This window comes from Sorex araneus, chromosome 1, assembly GCF_027595985.1.
Source record: "Sorex araneus isolate mSorAra2 chromosome 1, mSorAra2.pri, whole genome shotgun sequence".
Taxonomy (NCBI): Eukaryota; Metazoa; Chordata; class Mammalia; order Eulipotyphla; family Soricidae; genus Sorex; species Sorex araneus.
In genome coordinates, this window is record NC_073302.1 from 59630333 (window position 1) to 59652838 (window position 22506).

At 33.6% G+C, this 22506-nt stretch overlaps 1 protein-coding gene across 6 annotated transcripts in view; it reads left to right on the forward strand.

Annotated features, from left to right (window-relative positions):
• MPDZ (multiple PDZ domain crumbs cell polarity complex component) overlaps positions 1–22506 on the forward strand; it is a 182100-nt gene that overhangs the window by 116851 nt on the left and 42743 nt on the right. For 3 of the 6 annotated variants that reach the window (XM_055133728.1, XM_055133721.1, XM_055133732.1), the window contains 7 exons: positions 196–300; positions 3982–4074; positions 10991–11168; positions 14171–14281; positions 19082–19180; positions 19892–19963; positions 22295–22454. In XM_055133728.1, the coding sequence (XP_054989703.1) occupies positions 196–300; positions 3982–4074; positions 10991–11168; positions 14171–14281; positions 19082–19180; positions 19892–19963; positions 22295–22454 (818 nt within the window). The remainder of the gene's footprint in view (positions 1–195; positions 301–3981; positions 4075–10990; positions 11169–14170; positions 14282–19081; positions 19181–19891; positions 19964–22294; positions 22455–22506) is intronic. The other 3 variants (XM_055133741.1, XM_055133748.1, XM_055133755.1) reach the window with 3 other exon arrangements.

The following is a 22506-nucleotide window of genomic DNA, read 5'->3' on the forward strand; positions in this document are numbered from 1 at the left end:
ATTTTGTTGCCCATTTTGCCCATACAGTACCTTATTCTTCTGAAGATTAGACTTTCTGACTAGTAAATTGATTAAAATATGTTCTGTGACAATGCAGAGTGGAATGGAAAGCATAATTTTATTTCTGTATTTTGGAAGTTTTTTTTAACAGTCAACTTTGATTTCTTTGCTTTCATGGATATTGTTTTGTTCCAGAATTACGTATGTGCCTGCAGAACATTTGGAAGAGTTCAGAATAAGCTTTGGACAACAATCAGGGGGAATAATGGCCCTCGATATTTTTTCTTCATACACTGGCAGGTAATTACAGTGGATTAATTATATAACAAATTATAAATAATATTTTTGAATTTAGAATTCAGGAGCCATAGACCAATAGAAAAGACTGAGTTCTTTTTCCTGTTTGAAGATTTTTAAAAACTCTCTCTCCCTTTACCCCTATTTTTGAAAACAATTAACATTTTCATTTAAATTGCAAGTGTAGAAAATTTAGAACATATATCAAAAATCAGATCAAGAAATTAAAATCATCTTTATATCATGTAATACAATACTTTTAACAGAGTGAATTTGGAAATTTACACCAGATATGACCATTGTCCCCTTAATTTCCTGGTATTTGAAATTTCTATTGTGTTTTATCGTGCTCTTTCCTATTTAATTTTTTTAATTAGAAATTTTATTTATTTCTTTATTAATATATGATACATTGTAAAGATTACATTTTATTGGGAGGGCAATGTTAAGCTGAATGTCTTGTTATACTTACATAAACAAATCATGTATGCCTATTAAAAGTCCTTGATACATATGGTCCTCCAAGCACTGCTGAGTGTCCCCTTCCCCCAAATACTCCAAAACAATGTCACTGTCACTGCTCATCGATCTGCTTGAGCGGGCACCAGTAATGTCTCCATTGTGAGACTTGTTTGTTACTGTTTTTGGCATGTTGAATATGCCACGGGTAGCTTGCCAGTCTCTGCCTTATAGGCCAAATACTCTTAGTAGCTTGCCGGGCTCTCTCAGAGAGGGGCGGAGCAATCGAACCCAGGTTGGCCTTGTGAAAGGTAGAATGCCCTACCGCTGTGCTATAGCTCCAGCCCCAAAACAATATAAAAACAAGGTAAAGTCTTTAAAAATTTTAAGAAATGTTTCTCTCTCATGCATCAAGGGAGAAAACAGGTATTTAAAATAAATTATCATTGATTAATAATACTACATAATTTCACTATCCATATGTGTATATAACTCACCATATCCACTACAGAGTTTCAGTGCCATCCCACAAGCAAAGGAACACTTAAGTTCATTCCTCTCCTTCTTTCCCTCTCATAACCATCCTGAATTTTCACCAAGTATAGCAGTTAGTTTTCTTGTTTGTTGTCAGTTGATTTGCTTAAAATATTCATATTCCACATATAAGTGATGTCATCCAATAAGTCTTTCATTTACTTTTTATTTACACTTAGTATAATCACTTAAATTCTATCCATTTTGTCCCAAAAGACCAATTTCACTTCTTTAAATGGCAGAATAATATTCCATTGTGTAAATATACCACAACTTCCTTATTTACTTATAATTTTATGTTGATTCAGTATTATGAATAATGTTTCTATGAACATAGGGTGAAAATATCTCAAATTAGTGTTTTTATCATTTGAATAAATTGACATCTGTTTTCATATTTATTTGGATAAATGCCTGGGAGTGGTATTGTTGTATCATATGGGCTGTTTAGTTTTAGTTTTTATGGAATCTATGTACTGTTTTGTGTAGAGGCAGCACCAATTTACATTCATACAACACTCCAAGTTTAATGAGTCAGAAAGAGAGAGACAGACATAGATTGACTGCACTCGTTTGTGGAATATAAAATAACATAATATGAGACTGACACTCAAGGACAGTAGAGACGAGGGCCAGGAATAGTGCTCCATGGTTGGAGGCCTGCCTCATGAGCTAGGGGAGAAGGCAGCTGGAATAGAGAAGGGATCACTAAGTCAATGATGGTTGGAGGGATGTTTCAGGACGGGAGACGTGTGCTGAAAATAGATAAAGGACCAAACGTGATAGCCTCTCAGTATTTACATTGCAAACCATAATGCCCCAAAGTAGAGAGAGAATATGGGGAAAATTTTCTGCCATAGAGGCAGGGAGAGGGTTGGGATTGTAGCGGTGGAAGGGGGGGCGGGATACTGGGGATGTTGGTGGTAGAAAATAATGCACTGGTGGAGGGATGGGTGTTCAATCCTTGTATGACTGAAACTCAAACATGAGAGCTTTGTAACTGTATCTCAGGGTGATTTAAAAAAAATCAAACAAAACCTGTTCCTTTTCATCACACCCTTTCCATCTTTTGTTCCTGGACTTCTTTTTTATTTAATTAGTTATCATCAATGTGAAATACCTCATCATGACTTTAATTTATATTTACCTCCTAAGTGATTAACATTATTTTTTAAAAGCCTTTTTTAAAAATTATTCATTTCCAATTCGTTCTATTCTAGTGTTAGGTTTGAATCCTCAGACTAGCATCATTCAGAGTGTTGTATCTCATTTTAGACTGGAGAGGAATTTAAATAAACAGCTAGTAGGTAAGATCAAGAAGCAGATAGATTTCCTTTGCAGGGATTGTGGGGGGGAGTTTGTGCAGGGGGCACAAGGGTGTTCCTCCCAAATGGTGTTCTAGGGGCTGGGGCCACTCCCAAACCTATTTGCCCAGCAGGCTGGACAGTTCAGTTCTAAGATCCAAAGATGGTATACTGCAGGGGCCCACTGGGGCTACATTTGGCAGTGGCTGGTACTGGTACAGATCATGCAGTACTGGCAATCAAACCAGGTTGATTTGCAAGGCATGTGCCTTAATGCCTATACTTTCTGTCTGGTGCCTAGGTCTTCTTTTAATGTCTGGGGGGGGAAAAACCTCTAACATTCAACTCAAAGAATAAATGAGTTCAAGAAGAATCTGGGTATTTGCTTGCCAAAACTATCTGGAAACACATCAAACACAGATGGATTATTAGATTAGATGACTTCTGATCTCAGAGATTGAAGATTGTGAAAATAGTTTGATATTCCTATCAGTAGAGAATAAATAACATTTGAGCATATGTTTTCTTTATTTTTTCAGTATTTGTAAAAAACAACAGCATCCTTTATTGACTCACAAATTTTATCTTTGGTTATTTTTAAAGGAGTATTCTGACATATTTCTCTTAAAATTTTGCTAACAGTGTAAGGACACTCAAACATGGGTACACTTAAACTATTTCATATGAAGTCGTCTGTATCTGACCAATCTCTATAGACACTAACTGAAGCACAAACATTTTCATCTCTCGTTAGAAGCTGGAGGGAATTGATCAGAAATGTGTCAGTGGCAAAGCCTATGCATCACATACATGAGGCCCTGGGAATTGATCTCAGCACTTTAAGAAATGTTGTGGGGAAAGCAATATTCCATCCACATTAGGAAACTGTACTTGACATTCTTGAAAAGTTCTTGCAGGACAGGGTTCTAACACAGGTTGTATAAGCTTAAAATCTGCACAATACCCCTAACTTCTTTTACAGATATATATATACATATATATGTATATATATATGTATATATATACATATATATGTATATATATGTATATATATATATAAAATACTTGTTGAATTCTCCTATTTAAGTTCTGTTTTGCAATCGTCTCTGTTTTTCCACTGTATTTCAATACACAGGAACGATTTGACAAGACCTGTATTTTTCAGACATTCCATATCAAATTATGTTAGATTTTAGGCAAAGTTTTAATTATATAAAATAATGGATCTTCCTTTCCCCTTAATGTAAAGTGTTATACATGTATTCCTAACACAAATGTGCTAGGAATAATGAAGTATTCAATTGATTCCAGTTAACAATAAAAATACTTCTACTCTTGCAAGGACTTAACTTTATTTTGGAATTCTTACTTTGTAACTCTTTAACAGAGACATTCCAGAACTTCCAGAGCGAGAGGAAGGAGAGGGAGAAGAAAGTGAACTTCAAAATGCAACATACAGCAATTGGAATCAACCCAGGCGGTAAGGACTGTTTCTGTCCACTTTTTACTCAGTTTACAGATAGGAAGGTGTACTTTTAATTGCTGAATTACAAATTGGAGCAAGTTACCTCCCATTTCTTCATATGTAGCGTGGTAAACAGTTGTCTCACACAGGCTTTGGGCACATAGTAGGGGATTCAGTAAAGTTAGTTAGAGAACATTGTGCTTGGGAAATGGAATGGATAACATTTTCTGTAGAATGCTCTCTTAGGTTGACCACCAGATGTTAATTTAAATCTTCTCTGGCACTTTTAGAGACCAGATATTCAGACATGTGTATTCAAAACTTACGTGTATATGATCATTTTAAAATCACATGCTATGGCTATTTTAACCTTGATTTATGTAGTACCAATTCCATTTATAATAGAAAGCATGACTCCTAATTGTGGTCATATATAATCATCAAGCAACAATAAGCCATGTTTTCCTGTTCATGCCGAATAAAATCAATCTTAACGGTTTAATGAGTTCAGATTATCAACCCAGGCTAGTAATTTTGAGAACAGATAAATGTAAAACATAACCAAGCCTTCAAGAAGCGATAATTTACTTAGAGAGGGAAGATGTAGAGAAACAAAATAATTAAAGAAAAGTATAAGGTATGTTATATTAAGTATAAATTGTACATAAATTATAAATATCCATTGCACACTCCACTAAGTAATGTCGAGTTGCAATTAGAAAAAAAAATTCTGTAGTGAATAAATAAAATGCTCAAAAGAAATCATTTCTGCTCTTAGGAAATGTAATATATTTGATACTTATTTTCCTTGAGCATAAATGAACTTGAGTTTGTAGCCATACCATTTAAACACTTTGGAAAATATTTTTTCTTTCATAAAAAACCAGTCTTCTAAAATGACTTTTAGATTTGAAATCTTTCATAAGCTGCATAGACTTTTGCAGAAATTGCTGTCTCTATCCACTATTTTCTACAGTAGGAACAAAATATAAATGCTGGATCTGCAGAGAAAAATATGCCATGTGATGTTCTCTTCTTTTTAATTTAGCAAATGTAAAATCCATGGAATTATTTTGTAGCTTTTTTTTTCACTGTGATAAATCTAAATATTGTTGTCTATAGCATGAAAAGAAAAAAGATAAAATAAACATAAGTAAATGAATAAAATAGTGTGTAGAAAAAGTCATATAAAAGGAAAAGATAAAATTAATAAAAATAAATTAATTGAAATATTGAATGTAATCAAAGTAAAGTAAAAGTAAAGTGAAATTTATCAGTTACACAGGTCCAGTGGGGGGCGGGGGAGGTGGGGGGAGGGGGGAGGTATACTGTGATTCTTGGAGGTGGAATATGTGCACTGGTGAAGGGATGGTGTTCAAGCATTGTATAACTGAGACTTAAACCTGAAAGCTTTATAACTTCCCACATGGTGATTCAATAAAAGAATAAATTAATTTTAAAAATAAAATAAATAAATTAGTAAATAAATAAAATAGTATGGAGAAAAAGGAGTTTTGGGAAGGCAATATATGAAATGTTTTGAATAAATAGAGGCATATTTGAATTCTAACTTTTCTAAAACAACTTTTCCAATCTCGGTTAGTTATCAGGTATTTTATCTGAAATGGACTTAATAAACTAGAGAGGATTCAGTCTTATCCTTTTGAAAAATGGCATCAAGTTGCAGAACACTGACAGAACTCTGCTGTTTTCTGGGATTTTGTTGTTATGGTTTATAATTTTTATTTTTTAAAATGGATTGTATTGGATGTCTTTGTAATTTTGTTCATATTACTGCAGAGCCTAGAAAAACTTGTTGCTATTGATGCATAACTTACTGCCATTGACCTTTTTATATAAATGTACACATATATATATACAATAGTAAGTATACACATATTAACATATATACACACATGTATATATATTGCATTCACTAACATAGAAAAACTAAGTATCTTGAGATGAAAGGTCATAGAATATTATGATGCTTACTCAAATAATCATGGGTTTTAGCAAGATTTATTCGCTAATATACTATTAGCAAATTTACATTTTACTAATCAATTACTTTGCATGTTATCTGCATGCACAGAATCAGTATCATAATGTATAAATCATTGTATAGATTTCTTTCTCTCAGTTCAGTATTTTGTAGATCCATCATACTGATATATGAAGACCTTAGTCATTTGATGTATTTATTGTTTTACATTTCAGTATACAAATGTTCTGTAGTTTATCCCAGGCTGATATTTGAGTGGTTAGTAGTCATTCATTATTATATTGTTTTGTACAGTAAATATATCTATTTCCTTATACTTAAGAAAATTTATCAAAGTATTTGTCTAGAATTAGACTTGCTGTCTTCTAGATAAATTTTTCTGGCTTTTTAAGAAGTTGTCAACCAAATGCTTTAAGGATAACTTATAAATTTGGAAGCAATACTCTGTCCATGCTTAGATGCTGATATTTGCTTTGTGCCAGGGGTCACTCTTGGCAGTGTTTGGGGGCCATATGGTGCTAAAGATCAAATCAAGGGCTCCTGCATGTAAAACATGTGCTCAGCTCATTGAGTTATTTCCCGTATATGAGTTTCTCTTTAGCTCATTCTTGTTAGCTCGGAGATGATATGATAATTAAAATACCTTTTTTCATTCTAAGGGATAGAAAATGTTTTCTTGCCTTAATAAGCAATATGTAATATAAAAAGAATTTTCCTTATTGTTATAGTGTTTGAATTTTTTATCTTGCTCACTTTATCACAGTAATCATAATTATCATATTATACTATGTAGTAGAAGATTTACTATGTGACAAATCTTTTATGCTTTAATTTATTCATTAATTTAATCTCCCCTGTAACTCTAATATTGAGATTCTTATTGGCCCTATTTTACAGCTGAAAAAAAGTACAAAGAGAAAAATTAAGTTCCTGAAGGTGATACAATTATTTATTAGCAAAAGAGCATACCTTGGATTTGGGATTCTGGGTTAGCTCTCAGACAGCCTGATCTTTGAGCTGTATTTTACCTTTAGTTTTCTAAATTTTACTTTAAAACACACACACACATGTACATACACACTCATATATATATATATATATATATTATATATATAGTATATGTAGTAACATGTTACACATACATATATATTGTAAGGAAGTTGTTTTTTTTCTGCTAAATTAACTTGAAGCAAGATATATCTAAAAAAAGTTACAGTTCTCCTTTCGTTACTTTCATTCAAATGGCTACTGTCTAATGTTCAGCATATAACTAATTGTATTTCTAAATTGTGGTAATTTTGACAGCTTTGACTTTGTTTATATTTTCCAATGTTTCATTTAGTTGCAGCCTTTCTTTTAGAGAGTGTATTAAAATCTGTCTTTTCTCTGTACTAACCCTATATGGAATGTATGGTGCTATCATCCAAAGATGGTTTAACCTCTTTCCTATTTATAAAATGTTACTAGTAAGACTGTCCACCTCATTTGGATAAAGTAAGAATTAGATGAAAGTATAGAGAACAATGCCAAGCACAGAATAAATACAATAAAGGTTTGATGATGATGTTATTCTTATTACTGGAGAAATCATTAGAAGCATTTTCTAAGGTAGTGCCAGCTATAAATACCCTCAGACATATGTTATTTTATTAATTTATTTTTCCTTTAAGAAAAGAATTTAGGAGTTCATTCCAATATTCTTTCAACACTCATTTACTATGGTGTTGATTTTGGTTTTTACTATTTTACCTAAGAAATAGCTTTAAGAAATGAGGGATACTGTTTCATATAATTCCTAAAGTGAAGAAAATTATGAGTATGGAGTTAATTAGTTTAAACTATTAATACAAATTTGTTAAACAAAAAAGTCCTGATGAGATTCTTTCAAAGAAAAAAGGTATAATTTCTAGAACTACAGATTTCAATTAAAAAAAAAAAAATACCTCCCCAAAGGAAGAAGTGTGTCATCTATCACCATCAGACTAGCTGCTTGGCGTCTAATTCCATCCATGGTGTGCTTTAATTCCAGCTTTTTTATGACTGGGATTTTCCTCATTGCATCAAAATCTACCTCAGACCTTATCTCCTCTCTGAGAAATCCTCAGCTCTCACCTCTGAGGGCATGTTATATCACGTTTTCTTCTATTGAATGTCCAGGGCCAGAGCGATAGTCCAGCGGGGAGGGTGTTTGCCTTTCATGCGGCTGACCCGGGTTCAATTCCTCGGCCCCTTTCAGAGAGCCCAGCAAGCTGCCGAGAGTATCCTGCCCGCATGGCAGAACCTGGCAAGCTCCCCGTAGCATGTTAGATATGCCAAAAACAGTAACAACAAGTCTCATAATGGAGACATTATTGGTGCTCCCTCGAGCAGATCGATGAGCAACAGGACAACAGTGCTAGAGTACTATTGAATGTCCAAGTACTTCTTTTATCTGCATGGAGCAGATTAAAGTCTCATTAGTCTGTTTTACAACTGTCTTCTTGGCATATTTGTTGTCCTCCAGGTTCCTGATTTCTATCCTCATTTTGGCCAAATAATTTATTACAAATCACCTTGTTCTTATCACCTAGCCTTTTCACAAGAAATTATGGGATTTACTTGTAACTGTTACAGCTATTTGCAGTTATAGCTGAGTTTCTGGGTTTACTATGTGGATGGGGAAGTGCTTGCAACACAGAGGATACAGCAAGTGGCAGGACCCTAAGGTTGGAAAACCTTCCCGATGAATTTAGGTAACAGCAACAAGATGATGTGGTCAGTGGAGTGGAAAGAGGAAAACAAAGATTCATACAAAATAAGTTGGGGAAGGTGGTAGTTGAATCAGAACATCCAGAATCTTATCCTCCCTTTTCCTCATAATTCTGACTCTGCAGATACACATAATCAGAGATTTCCAAGGAAGAGTCCAACATAGTATACTTAATAATGTTTATTCTCTTAATTTCGAGTCCTAAGAAGCTACCAAGTATTCAGAGATTGCTTGATTTCTTGATTAACGTGTGCAGTAATTCCTGCATTACATGTAATTTGTAAAGTATTTGAAATGATTTTGTTTTGCTACTAGGAAAATCTTAATAAATTGAGCAAATCATATCAGCAAAAAGATAAGTGTGTAGCTTGTTCCACTGAATTTTTAAAGTTTCTTTATTTAAAACAATTTGAACTGTTTTTCAGCATGCATGCAAGTAGCATAGTCATATTGTTAATGTAACCATCACCACCCTTGAACTACAGAATTTTCTTCATTCAACAGAATTGAAATTCTGTATTATTACATTGTAACTCCTCATTTCCTCCACTCCTGATGTCTTGCAGCAGTCATCATTCCCCTTTCTGTATCTGTGGATTTGAATATACTAGTTACATCTTGTATGTGGAATGATGCTGTTTTTTGTGCTTTATTTCACATACCATAATATTTTAAAACTTCATATTTGTAGCACCCTGTGTCAGAACTTTCCTTCATCTTCAAGTTGAATAATATTTTGTCCTATGGATATACTAAATTGTTCATCTACTCATCTGTCCATGGATACTTGGAGTGCCTCTACCTATTGGTTACCATGAATAATATTAATATGTATTAATAATTATAATAATAAGATTGTACATCTTTGTTTTTAATTTTTAATTTTGCTTTTAAATTTACCATTAATGATATTAATATATTAGTTATATAATAATAATGATAATAATATTAATAATAATAATAACCATGTGCATCTTTGTTTTTAAGTGCTACTTAGATTATTCTTTGGTATATACCCAGAAGTCGAATTGCAGATCAGTCTAATAATTCTACTTTAAGTTTTGAGAAACTTCCATACTGTTTTTTTTTTTTTTTTTTTTGGTTTTTGGGTCACACCCGGTGATGCACAGGGGTTATTCCTGGCTCATCCACTCAGGAATTACTGCGGGCAGTGCTCGGGGGACCATATGGGATGCTGGGATTCGATCCCAGGTCTGCCGCGTGCAAGGCAAACGCCCTACCCGCTAGGCTATTGCTCCAGCCCCTTCCATACTGTTTTTGATAGTGATTGCAACATTTCACATGGCTACCAACAAAGTATATAGGCAATAAAACAAGGGTCCCAGTTCTGTACAAGTTTTTTTTCATCTTCTTCCCACCAACAATTTAAAAAATATACAGTAGCCACCCTAAAGAGCATACATTGGTATCTCATGGTTTTTATTAATATTTACATAATTGTGATGTTCAGTAATTTTTCATGTGCTATTTGTGGTGTCCATTTTCTTTGTTTCTTTGGCCACAACTGGCATTGCTCAGGAATCACTCCTGTCAGGAATATGGGAAACATAATGTAGTCCCAGGAGCTGAACCTGTGTATCTGCATGGAAAACTAGTGCATTACCCACTGTATCATCTCTTCACTCAGTTTATTGATGGTTAGAGAAATAAGTATTTTGCCCATTTTCAATGGGTCGTTTACGTTATTGTGGTTGACTTTGAGGGGTTTTCTAAATATTTCAGACATTAATCTCTTATCAGATGTTATTTACAACTAACTTTCCCCTCTCTGTGGGTTGCCCGTTTACTGCTAGTATATATTTTTCTTTTTCTTCTTTTTTTTTCTTTTGTGTGTGTTGGGGGTTCAGTGGGGAATGACATAACCTGGTGTTGTTCTGGGACTTCTTAGGCTTTGTGCTCAGTAAAACTCCTGGCTGCACTCAGAAAAGTATAAATGTTTCAGGAGATTTAACTAGAAATGGTTTCATGCAAAGTAAGCACCTGTCATAGTATCTTTTGGTATGCAACACTTTTAGATTTTTGTTTAAATATACTTTGTCTGTTTTTGCTTTTGTTCCTGTGTCTCTGATGTCAGAATCAAGAAACTACTGCCAACTCCATTGTTATGATGTTTTGCTCGTACATTTTTTTAAAGTTTAAAATTTTATTTTTTGTAGGGTTGAACTTTGGCGAGAACCAAGCAAGTCCTTGGGCATCAGCATTGTTGGTGGACGAGGGATGGGGAGTCGTCTAAGCAATGGCGAAGTGATGAGGGGCATTTTCATCAAACACGTTCTTGAAGATAGTCCAGCTGGCAAGAATGGAACCTTGAAACCCGGAGATAGAATAGTGGAGGTACCCACTATTGAACCCTCTGTGCGAAATGTTTTCATCTGTTTGAGCTTTCCTTAGAAAATCATCATCATCATTTAATTGGTTAATTCACCATATATTAGAGTAAAACATATTTGTGGTTAAAAACTCTCCTTTCGTAGTGTTTTAATTTCATTCAGAATTTTTCTCTTCAGTGGGTGTTTGGTTATATGTATCTTGATTTAAAGACTAAACTAATCAGTTTTAAATTAAACTGTATAAAAGTACATACACATGTTCAAAAGTCATGTGTATCATAATTAAGTTTTTAATGAGGTTTTATTTTAAGAAGTAATTATCATTTTATTATAAATATATATTATTTTTACTGTAGATGTATATTATTGGAGATATTTCCTTTCCAAGCAAATCATTTTGGTAAAATCTTTTACGCTGAGCCTTGGTACAATTTCTATAACTATTTCCCTTGTATTTTTCTTTATCTCAGTACTTTTCCTGTTCATCACTGAGGACTGTGTGGCTTTATATATGTGTGCATATGAATGCGCACAAGTTGTGTGTATATGTGTGTATGTAATTATATATATGTATATGTATACATATGTAACTTGAGATAGAAGCATTTTTATTAAATTGAAACAAATCCTAAATGCAAAGCAAATATTTAATATTTTAAATAGCTTTCTGTAAGAGTCACACTCTTTACACAAGAAATATTCCTATTTTCCTGGAGCAGCCATTGCAGTCTGGGTATTCTATACTAAGCTCTGGCAACTCATAGGATGATCATTGCCTCTCCCTCTCAGTAAGATGCAGTTTGCAGGTAATCAAGTAGTTTGAGAATATTTGAAATTTGATCAAGATTATCATGGTTTTGGCTCAGAGACAAAAGAATGGGTTACCTGCCCCAGGCAGGCTGTTGCCAGGGATTGAATTGAATTTGCTGAGTTGCCAAGACTAACAGACTAGACTAAGAGACAGATTTCCAGTAGAAATAGTTGTTTTATTACTATAGTGGCAATTAAATGAAGTCTCTCATTTTCTAAATCTACCTAGCTTTCACATGAAAAAACCTTAACTGTATGTATGAAGACTTAATAGTTCAACATTATAAAATAAACATTCAGGAAATTCATCTTTTATTGGATGTCATTGAGAGATTAAGAAGATTGGGACTTGAAGAGAAATCAGGAACCCTACCTGTTGCTTTTTCCATATAGAAGGAAAAAGGATAACTTTTTACTGTCCTCTCATGTCCATCCTTTTTTGCCTTGAGTGGTGAGGGTGTCTCCCAGAGGTGTTCAGGGGTTTCTTCCCATGATTCTCAGCTGACCATATGGTAGGTCAGTCTCAGTACCGGTAGTACCATGGGTTACACCCTATTGGTGCTCTGGGGACCTTTGGGTCCCCGAGATATACTCATAGTCTGCTGCATGCAGGGCATGTGTTTAAATTTATATCTGTATATACTGTATCTCTAGCCTAGTGTATCATTACTTTTCACTAGATACTAACTTAGCCCCTTTTTAAAGACTTATAGTACTATCTAAAATTCTGCTTTCAGAATTTCACCAGGAAATTTATTTAATTTATACTTCACTCTTAAACACCTTTTGCCTAAGTAGAAATAGTATTATTTGTAATTGCTCCTAGAAAGGCTTACTCATTTGTACCTAAATGCTGTTTATATTGAGGGGGTTTAAATACCTTTTTCAAACTGAAAATATTTTTACTGTATGTTAGAAAATGCTATGTGTAACAGTAATGGTTTATTGAATATCCTATGTACAGGGGTATATTTGTTAAACAGAAGGCTTAGACCTATGTAATTCTGGGGATTTTGAAACATGTCTCTGCTGAGTTTCTGAAAATGTATGGGTAGACTAGATGAGTATGAATACACTATGAGACTAGATGAGTAGAGAGTGATAGTCAGAGAACTTTATTCTCACTGTGGCATTCTTAGGACTTGGCAAAAAGATTTAACGTTCTTTTATTTGTTATAACGTATTTTGTAGCATTTTTTAACATATTTTTCTACTAATGGACAAATCATAGAATGCTATCAATATTTTAAATCTTTTAAAAATATTAACTTCTATTTTTTAAATTTAGAAACATTTTTAAATCTATATTGAGATAGATTTTTTTATCAATCTTAAGGAGGGCTTTAATCAAATATGCATATTATTTTCAAGTTGATGATGTTCTATTCAGAGATATAATAATATTTTTCCAAAATTATGCACAACCTTAGTTATCCCATATTTTGATTATTGGAAATGAAAAAATAATAATTGTGTTATTATTGTGTTTTGGGAAGATTAGCATTTGGCCTTTAAAAATCTTTTCCTTTCTATTCAATTAACATACAAAGTAATCTGATCTTCATTAAGGCAAACTATAGTCCATAAATTTCGACAAAACCAACTTTGTTTTCCAGCCATTTAAATTAGAACTACTAGATTAATAAGCAGTTTCTTGGCTTTCAGCTTCTTCCATGTTTACTCCAAAGATCCTTTTGTAAAACTAACCTTAACATAACTTGATTTTTTTCTGAAAATTCGCACTTTGTTCATATTTTAAAAAGAGAAATTCACAAAGCATCAACTACATATTGTCTTTGCAAAACATTCCGTGATGAATTAGAGGAAAATGTGTATGGTGATTTTTATGATGAAAATAGTTCTGCTAGGCAGTCCCCTCAGATTATTTCTTTAATGACACTGAATCATTAATGTAGTGGAACTTACTTGTATAAGTAAAACAGAGGCAGAACCTTCCCTTTAGCTGAGTATTATTTTCAGTTGATTACTGGTGGCATAAATGTGTATGCAGAGTAAGAGAGAACAAAGCAGCCGCACAGATTCAGATTCTGTAGCCTCCTAATAGTCTCAGTCGTTTTTGATTCTAAAGTAGTTTTTGCAGTGGTCATCACTCCTAGATTCTGAAGACTCCAGATCCACAACTATGCTGTTGTTCTGTAGCTTCTTGAAATGTTAAGCTGGGGCCTTCCATTGCAGGTGGATGGAATGGACCTCAGAGATGCCAGCCACGAACAAGCTGTGGAAGCCATTCGGAAAGCAGGCAACCCCGTAGTCTTTATGGTACAGAGCGTTATTAACAGACCAAGGGTAAGCAAACACAGAGGGCAAGGTAGGCATTTCCCGACAGTGTTCAGCTTGGCCTCTAGTGTATCGAGGGCCAAGTTGTCTGCATGAACAGATAAAACTGAGTCAAAATTTCAAAATACAGTTAAAAGTTTGTCTTGCTTTTCAGATAAAAATCAGTTATGGAAATCTCTCTGCCATGTTTCATACACAGGGGGAGTCTGTTGTAAACACACAAACACACACACACACACACACACACATATTGAACTCATTGGTTGCCCTAAGTGTGTAGATAGATAATCATTGCTGTTTTAGTTAGAGTCCAAAAATATGTAAGTTGTTAGGAGGAATATGGCTAGTCATTCAGGTTAGTCCCTGATCTCAGCTGGAGTCTCTGAGCAGCCAATGATGTGACATTTTCTTTTTGAATCATATTATTTCTGAGTTCCTAGCTTTTGCAAGTCTCTTATAGAATAATTTAAGTTATTTGTCTCTCACACTGGATATTAAGCTCTCACATAATAAGTTTTGTTTTAATGATAAATACAGTAGCATACTAGTGATTGCATGATTGCTGTTTGCTTGGGAGGAACTTCCAGCTTGGTACTCAGAGGTCTTGGCTGGTAGTACTTGGGTACCATGCAGTGCCAGTGATAGAAACAGAAATTCTTGCATGTAAAGCATGTTCTCATTCCTTTGAGGCATCTCCCCATCCCTGAAAACTGTTACATTTATGTGCAGCAGTTTTCAAATCCACGTGGGCTGATGCATCCCTTTGAAAGTTCTTCAGAAGCATACACATTCACTGAAAAGTTAACATAGCATTTCTGGAGCTTTCTAGATATCTTGAAATTCACAGTGGTTTGCTCCTGTATTTTAGTTCAGAGCCACCCACTGTCTTCTTTCCTTAAGAAGGAAATGCCCATATATGTGAAAGATGCTAAAAGAATCATTTCACACTTAAAATAATTAATTGTTTGTAAAATGCATTTTAATTTTAACATTCAAAATTAAAAAACTTAAAGTACTGATGTTTGAATGATGGAAACAAAGTAGCAGACAACTCTGTAGATGAGATCAGTAAAAGAAAACCTGTCAATATTCTGTGTTCTGGAATACACAGTGGCCAGATTTAACCTGTGGGTTTTTATTTTTTATTTGTTTTGTTCTGTTTTGTTGTCAAGACAGGTGTAGCTTCAGTCTGGGTTCATTATAAGAAGTAAATTTAGTAGTTCTTAGTGTAAGTAGTTATCTCACATCTGCAGTTTTTATCATTCAGTTTTTATTGTTAGGTAATAATTATCCATTCACATGAGAAAATCTGCCAAATGGCAGGGCTGTATCATACTGCATTCTTTTCAAATGTATTCAGTTTGTTTAAATAACTACTTTTTTTTACTTTTGTTTCCATTTGTTGTGTTAAACATAGATACAGCTTGATAGTGTTGGTAAATGGCTATTTAAGTTCAGTTAAAGCTATTTTTTTTTTTTTTGGTGAAGGATAAGTTTCTCTTTTTTTTTTTTGGCTTTACATTAAATTCCTAACTTCTAATTATTTAGGACAATGCACTAAAATGCTGAATAAGATTCTCAATATTACTTTGGAAAACTTAAACTGCGAACATTTTTTTCAGTGCTATTCATATAATGAGACAGGTAGATATTTTCTCATACACCTGAAAAGCATTCCTATTTTACAATCAGAAGTTTAACAATGCCCAATTTTATAGAAATTATTTCAGGGTAAGTCTTGCTTGGAAGGGTTTGTTTAGTCAAGATGCATGCAGCAGGGTCTAAGAATGCTCACCCTGAGTACGACTCCTTGGTGGATGAAATATTCCAAACTGAAATAATTTGAGAAATGGCAAGTGCTGGGAGAATTCTACCTCTCCACTTTCCCCTGTAGCATAATGTAAGTTCCTTATATGAGGGGCGCCCTCCTTATATCTGGGAAAAAGACCCAGAAAATAATCAGAATGAAGAGACCCTGCAGAGTTTCCCCTAGAATATTGATTTCTGCCTTTCAACTGTAGACGTGAAAAGAAAATGTCCTCTTCTTCTTCTGATTCTTCTAAGGATAAACATAATCAATATAGCTTTTTCTATGGTGTATCTAAATGAATTAGATTCCAAAGCAAATAGAACAAAATGAAGTCATGTATCCTGAGCGAAGGAATGACATAGGAGCCCGGGCCCCAAATGAGAGGAAGGAGACACACCAGGTCCCGTGACAGAGACCAGATACTCTCTAATTAGTTGTTTGCTCTACCATATAGATAGGCTTCATTGATGGAAAGTTTATTTCTGATAAAAATAAATAAATAAATCTGAATCATACTTCCAGCTTTCATTCTTCTAGATAGTTAAGGCAGTGGTAAGTTTCTCTTGATTTAATTGACCTCAGAAAAAAATACATATTCCAGAGTGCTGTGTCTTGGGGAAAGTCTGTTCTGAACATTTTGGGAAGTGGCCTATCTTTCAAGCTCATTATTTCTTGTCCTATCATTTCCCCCACTATTTTCTATTTTTTCCCAAACCTACTATAAAAACTCTCCCGTTGAATGATTTAGAATTTTGTTTTTCTTTTTTGGGTCACACCCGGCAATGCTCAGGGTAACTCCTGGCTCTGCACTCAGGAATTATTCCTGGTGGTACTTACAGGACCATATGGGATACTGGGATTGAACCCAGGTTAGTCGTGTGCAGGGCAAATGCCCTATCCACTGTGCTATCACTCCGGCCCTAGATTTTCATTTTCTTAGGAAGGCTCCCATACCACCTAAAATTTATATTAAATATGTCCATTTTTTCCTTGTTAGTCTTGTATCAAAGGTATTCCAGCTAAGAACTTCAGATGAGTAGAGGAAAGATAATTTTTTCCTCTATGTATGCATTTGCTTTGGGAAATGAGAATTAATTTTGCATTTAAACTGGGATTTTTTCAGTTATTTTAATTCCTTATGGAAATAATCATGACTCTTCACCTTTTTGATCATTCAGAAATCAGTATTTTCCAGAAGTAGACCAAGTAATAATGGCCTTTACAAAATTTAATCTGACTGTATTATCAACTAAAGGGTAGGCCATATTAATACGGACTAGAGAATGTTTTTGACCTCCATCTGCTTTCTCTTGACTCATAACATTTCTATTTTTATCAGCCCTCGGAACTATAAGCAGAAGTTTCATCATTGATTTTTTAATAAGAAATGCAGTCTGTTTCTACATCTTTTCCTAATAATACAGTGATCTACTGCTTCATTTGCTATGCTCAAGCTGTCCTTTTATACTCTGCTATCTGGGCCAAATTCTAATCCTATAGAGCTATATATATTTTTAATACTATATTTTAATACAAAAAATGAGAGTGTTCTTTGAGTATTCCATGTATGGTTTTGTGTCATTGTTCTATGAGTTATAAGAGAAATGCAAAAACCTAAAAAACCAATATTCATGTATAAGGTTTAGAATCTCCATCTCACCCAGTATTGGATTATTTTGCTAGAATACATTCTTAATCTCTGCCTAGTAATTTCTTCCACCTTAATAGATGGTCATACTAGCATTTGTCATCTCTTTTGTAAAGTAATAGTTGACATTTTCAACTGAAAAGCAGAGAGAAAATTGAGATGAGCAGAAATGTCATTGTGCCCATTTCTTTTTTCCAGTCTTCCCTCCGTAGGAAAAACATTGCAAGGAGAGCAGATTGAAAGGGTAATGTGGCATAAGCTTTAGTACAGGCAGAATGAAGTAGGGTAGAGTCTTTCCAGAGAGTTCTCGCATGCTGGTGGTATCACATGACAACCTCTCCCTTCTCTTCTTGCTTGCCAGTAGGACTTTTTTTTTTAGAGAGAGAAGTAACACAAACATTTAATTGAAGCCAAAATGAATTTAGATGTCTGCATTTTTCCCAAAGATATAGTCAATAAGAGAAAAAACTGGTGTGAAAAGAATTTATTGTGCTAAGGAAATTGCTTTTTTTTTCTCCCCCCCTTTAAACTATGAAAATGCTAAATTCTGTCTGGCAGTGATCCTGCCTTTAATATGTATGTTCAACTCGAGCAGCCCTTGCTCAGGGCATATCATAAGCAAGCCACAAACCATGAGAAAGCCTCTGAACTAAGATTTTTAGATGTTATACAAAGACTCATAAATCCTCTAGTGATATGGGAACATTTTAGGGAATTTAAAGAAATAAACCTATGTTCCTATTTCTACAGACAGTAGATACAAATAGAGAACACCACTGTTCAGTGATTTATTTCTTTTGAAAGTGTTTGATTCCACTGTTTTAGTTAGAAAATACTGTTGATTTTAGTATACTACAAAGGATAAAAAGTTTTTTTGTAAGAAATAAGAATAATGAAGGTTCCCAATGAATTAATGGGCAGTTATTTATTTTGCATTTTGGAATAGAATATTTTCTGTTTCATAAAAATCTCCGTAATTTGCTTTTAAATATAAATAAAACATATGCTCTAAATTTTGAATTGCTTAGTGATATGCATGAAACATCAATGTATAAATTGGGCTACATATATATTTATACATATGCATCTGTCTCTGATAATGAATGCATTTATTGAAAATAAAAGAAATTTCAGATAAATTTGAGACTTCTTTCTTATGTTGTTTGTAACCAGAGTTAGATTCAGATCTCTGTAGATTAACCTTTATTTCCAGACTGCATAAGATGTAATAAATTAATAAATCTCACAGGATATGACTTTGGTTATTTAAATCAATAAGTACTTTGTTCTTAAAACTGAGTTGTTTGAAATACTTCCTTTTGCGCTCAGAGCCTCTTATGTTTCCTTTTAGAAATCCCCTTTGTCTTCCTTGCCGCACAACCTTTACCCTAAGTACAACTTCAGCAGCACTAACCCATTTGCTGATTCTCTACAGTTCAACGCTGACAAGGTTGGATAATGCCCATTGGCGTCCCTTTTGCGATTGCTTTGCTCTTTGTTTCTACTATGCCTTTGTCCCAATTCACTGTTTGTGAAATATGGGCAGGAAAAAACAACCACCAACAACTGTATGTTTGGAGTGGGCATGCAAATCCTTTGTTAAGCTCACTATCTTGTCAGAGTATATAGATTTTTATGCTTCATATAGTAAGGGAGAATTGTAATTAAGTTCATTGCCTTTTTTATTTTTTTTGATGTGAGTTATGTTAACTGATACTTAAATTTTTGGCTGTTGTGAGATGTATGAACTGCTTTCACACATAATTGCTTTAAAACCTTTTATTGATTCCGATCCTCTTGATTATATAAGGTGTTTCAATTTTTTTTTTTCTTGAGTTAATTACTCAACAAATAATTGTATGTGTAGGATTCTTTTAAATATTCATAATGTGTGCCCATAGGAGTCCCTGAATCAGGAATATGTATCTTACTCAAAGGCTTTCTATCTATAGTCTCATACTCTGATGGGATTATAAATCTAAAATTGAAACAGAAATTTGCAAGAACTTATGTGGTATAAATTGTCACCAAAAAATGGAGGAATAACTATCAACATTTCTTTTATAAAACATTTTATGAATATTCATTAAATTTTCATGTTACTGTAATTTGGATAAACAGAAATGCCATATCTGAAAGAGTATATTTTCTGTTACCATAGGAATTACAGAATTCCAGTAGAATTATCTTCCGTTGTTCCCCAACTAACCCTTTTGCTCCCACACCATTTAAGGTTTGTTAGTGTGAAATTTTCATGAATAAGTGGGTCTGCTACAGTATGCTGTGCGTGTTTAACATGTGTGTATAACCTGTTATTCTTGATGTATGCATACATGGCATGGAGTGATTTAGAGTGCTCTTTGCATTTTTGTCAATGCCACAAAGTGATATCTGTTAAAGAGTTCTATTTTCTTTAGTCAATTTTAGGAACTGCCAGAAACTCTAAATGAAGGTTTTAGAAGTAGTGCATAGTACACCTAACTGCCCCTTTATTAAATACAGACTTATATTAGTTTGACAATTGATATGTTAGGCCATCATTTTCATTTACTCACAGCATAAAAATATTATGCCTAAGTAAGTTCCTGAACAGTTTTCTTTAGATAAGAATATTTCATTTTTAAGAAAAAAATATTTTTAGAAAAGTTATAGTTATAGCAAATAAAATCTTTAAGGTTTTCATCTATATTTTTATTAAAATTATGAAATGTTTACATTAAATTTTGTTCCACATTTTAATAAATATAACTTTAAACTCATGCTTGCTAACATTTCCCATTGTTTAGAGACATAATTTTTATTATATATATAAAACCTCTGAAATATGAATTCCCCTATGTCTGACCGTAGTTTATTTAATAAAGCAGTTGGATCAAATTTTGACACTTTTTGTTTATACATTTTCACTTGTACAATGCTAATGTGAGAAATTTATGATACAGCACTTGAGAAGATAAGGAAATTTGTATTTGAGGTAGTAATTTCTGTGTCTTGCCAATTGTTTGTAAGTCAGATTATTTAACATAGCACATTTGTAAATTAAATTAAAAATCTCTTGCTTGTACATTTCAGTCAGCCTTCCTGTGCTTGCCAGAAAAAATGATATTGATGTTTATTAGGCTCATTTTTGCATAGTTTAATATTCCACAATGCTCTCTGTTTTATAAAGGAAAATTTATATTGAGTGCCAAATAGCTTTAGGAGTAGTTACATTTTACAGTATTCCGATTTTTTTTTTTTTTTTTTTTTTTTTGCTTTTTGGGTCACACCTGGTGATGTACAGGGGTTAGTCCTGGCTTTGCACTCAGGAATTACTCCTGGCGGTGCTCAGGAGACCATATGGGATGCTGGGAATTAAACCTGGGTTGGCTGCATGCAAGGCAAATGCCCTACCCGCTATGCTATCGCTCCAGCCCCAGTATTTTGATTCTTAACACCAATTAATAGTCTTGGACATTTGAGCATGCCTATATTTGAATCATATTTTAGACATATATTAAGTATATTTTACTTAATATACATATTGAGTAAAATAAGGTTTATCAGAGGTATTTTTGTGTTGAAATGTTAAAAAAATAGGAAAATGTTCAGGATATTAGGGATAACTTCATGAGGAGACAATATGATATAATGTAAGATGTATTGGATTAAGTAACAGATATAATACAGTCATGTAATTTTAACATTTCTCATGTCATTAGAATATTCATCTACCAAAATTAATAACAACAATTCATTAACTAGGACCTTTCAAATTCTTGATATTCCATAGTTTGAATATAAGAACTTGATAATACTAATTCCCTTTTTCTGAAATAAACGTATAGTCCCAAATGACAGTGAATATGCCATAGTTTGGGTTAGTTTGAAATATTCTTTCATACTTTCTCACATGTAAGCACATTGGCAAGGAAATGGTGGTTTTGTCCCTCAGAACCAGCCCCTCACATCTGATTCTGTGCTTTGTGCTAACAAGCGGCTCCCAAGCTAGATGAACGTGCATGCAAGATGCTTGCTTTCATGGATATTGTTTTAAAGATGTATCTGAAGAGAGGATTCAGGTAGCAATCAATCTTGTTCATATTTAGTTTTATAAGTAAGGTTGGAGACTTCATTTCTTGGTCATTTTATTTCTATTTTGTTTGTTTTTAATTTTTTGGAAAACATCATGGATTCCTAAATCTTGTCTAGATCCTTGTACATTTATGATACTTTTGAATGAGAAATGCTTTATAAAAGAGGAAGTTTGTGCTATTTTTCATGTTAAGTGATTTAAACCTTTAAATTGAGTAATGCCTGAGCCTCAAATGCCAAACAGCAGTTCAGTGTATTATATTACCTGGCAACTATTTTTAGCGTGGTTAAAATTTACCTGAATCCTATCTACAATATAGCCTGTCTATTACATATAGATTGCATGTATATATATATATTTATATTTACTGTTATTTATATGTCATGTATTTTGAAGTCAGGCTTTGATTTGGTATTGTCCTCATGTCTTTTCCTAAAGTTTTTCTTTTTTAGACTGCACATACCCACTGCATTCCTTTTGTTCCCACAGGCACCCAGTCAATCAGAATCAGAGCCAGAAAAAGCTCCACTGAGCCATGTGCCTCCACCTCTGTCTTCAGCATTTGAAGAAATGAATAATGATAGTGTACAATCTGCAAGCAAAGTCTCAGAAGATGGGGATGAAGAGGATGAGTTTGGTTACAACTGGAGTAAGTTGTCTTTATGTAATAACTTTGATTTTAAGATATAGTAAAAGAACTA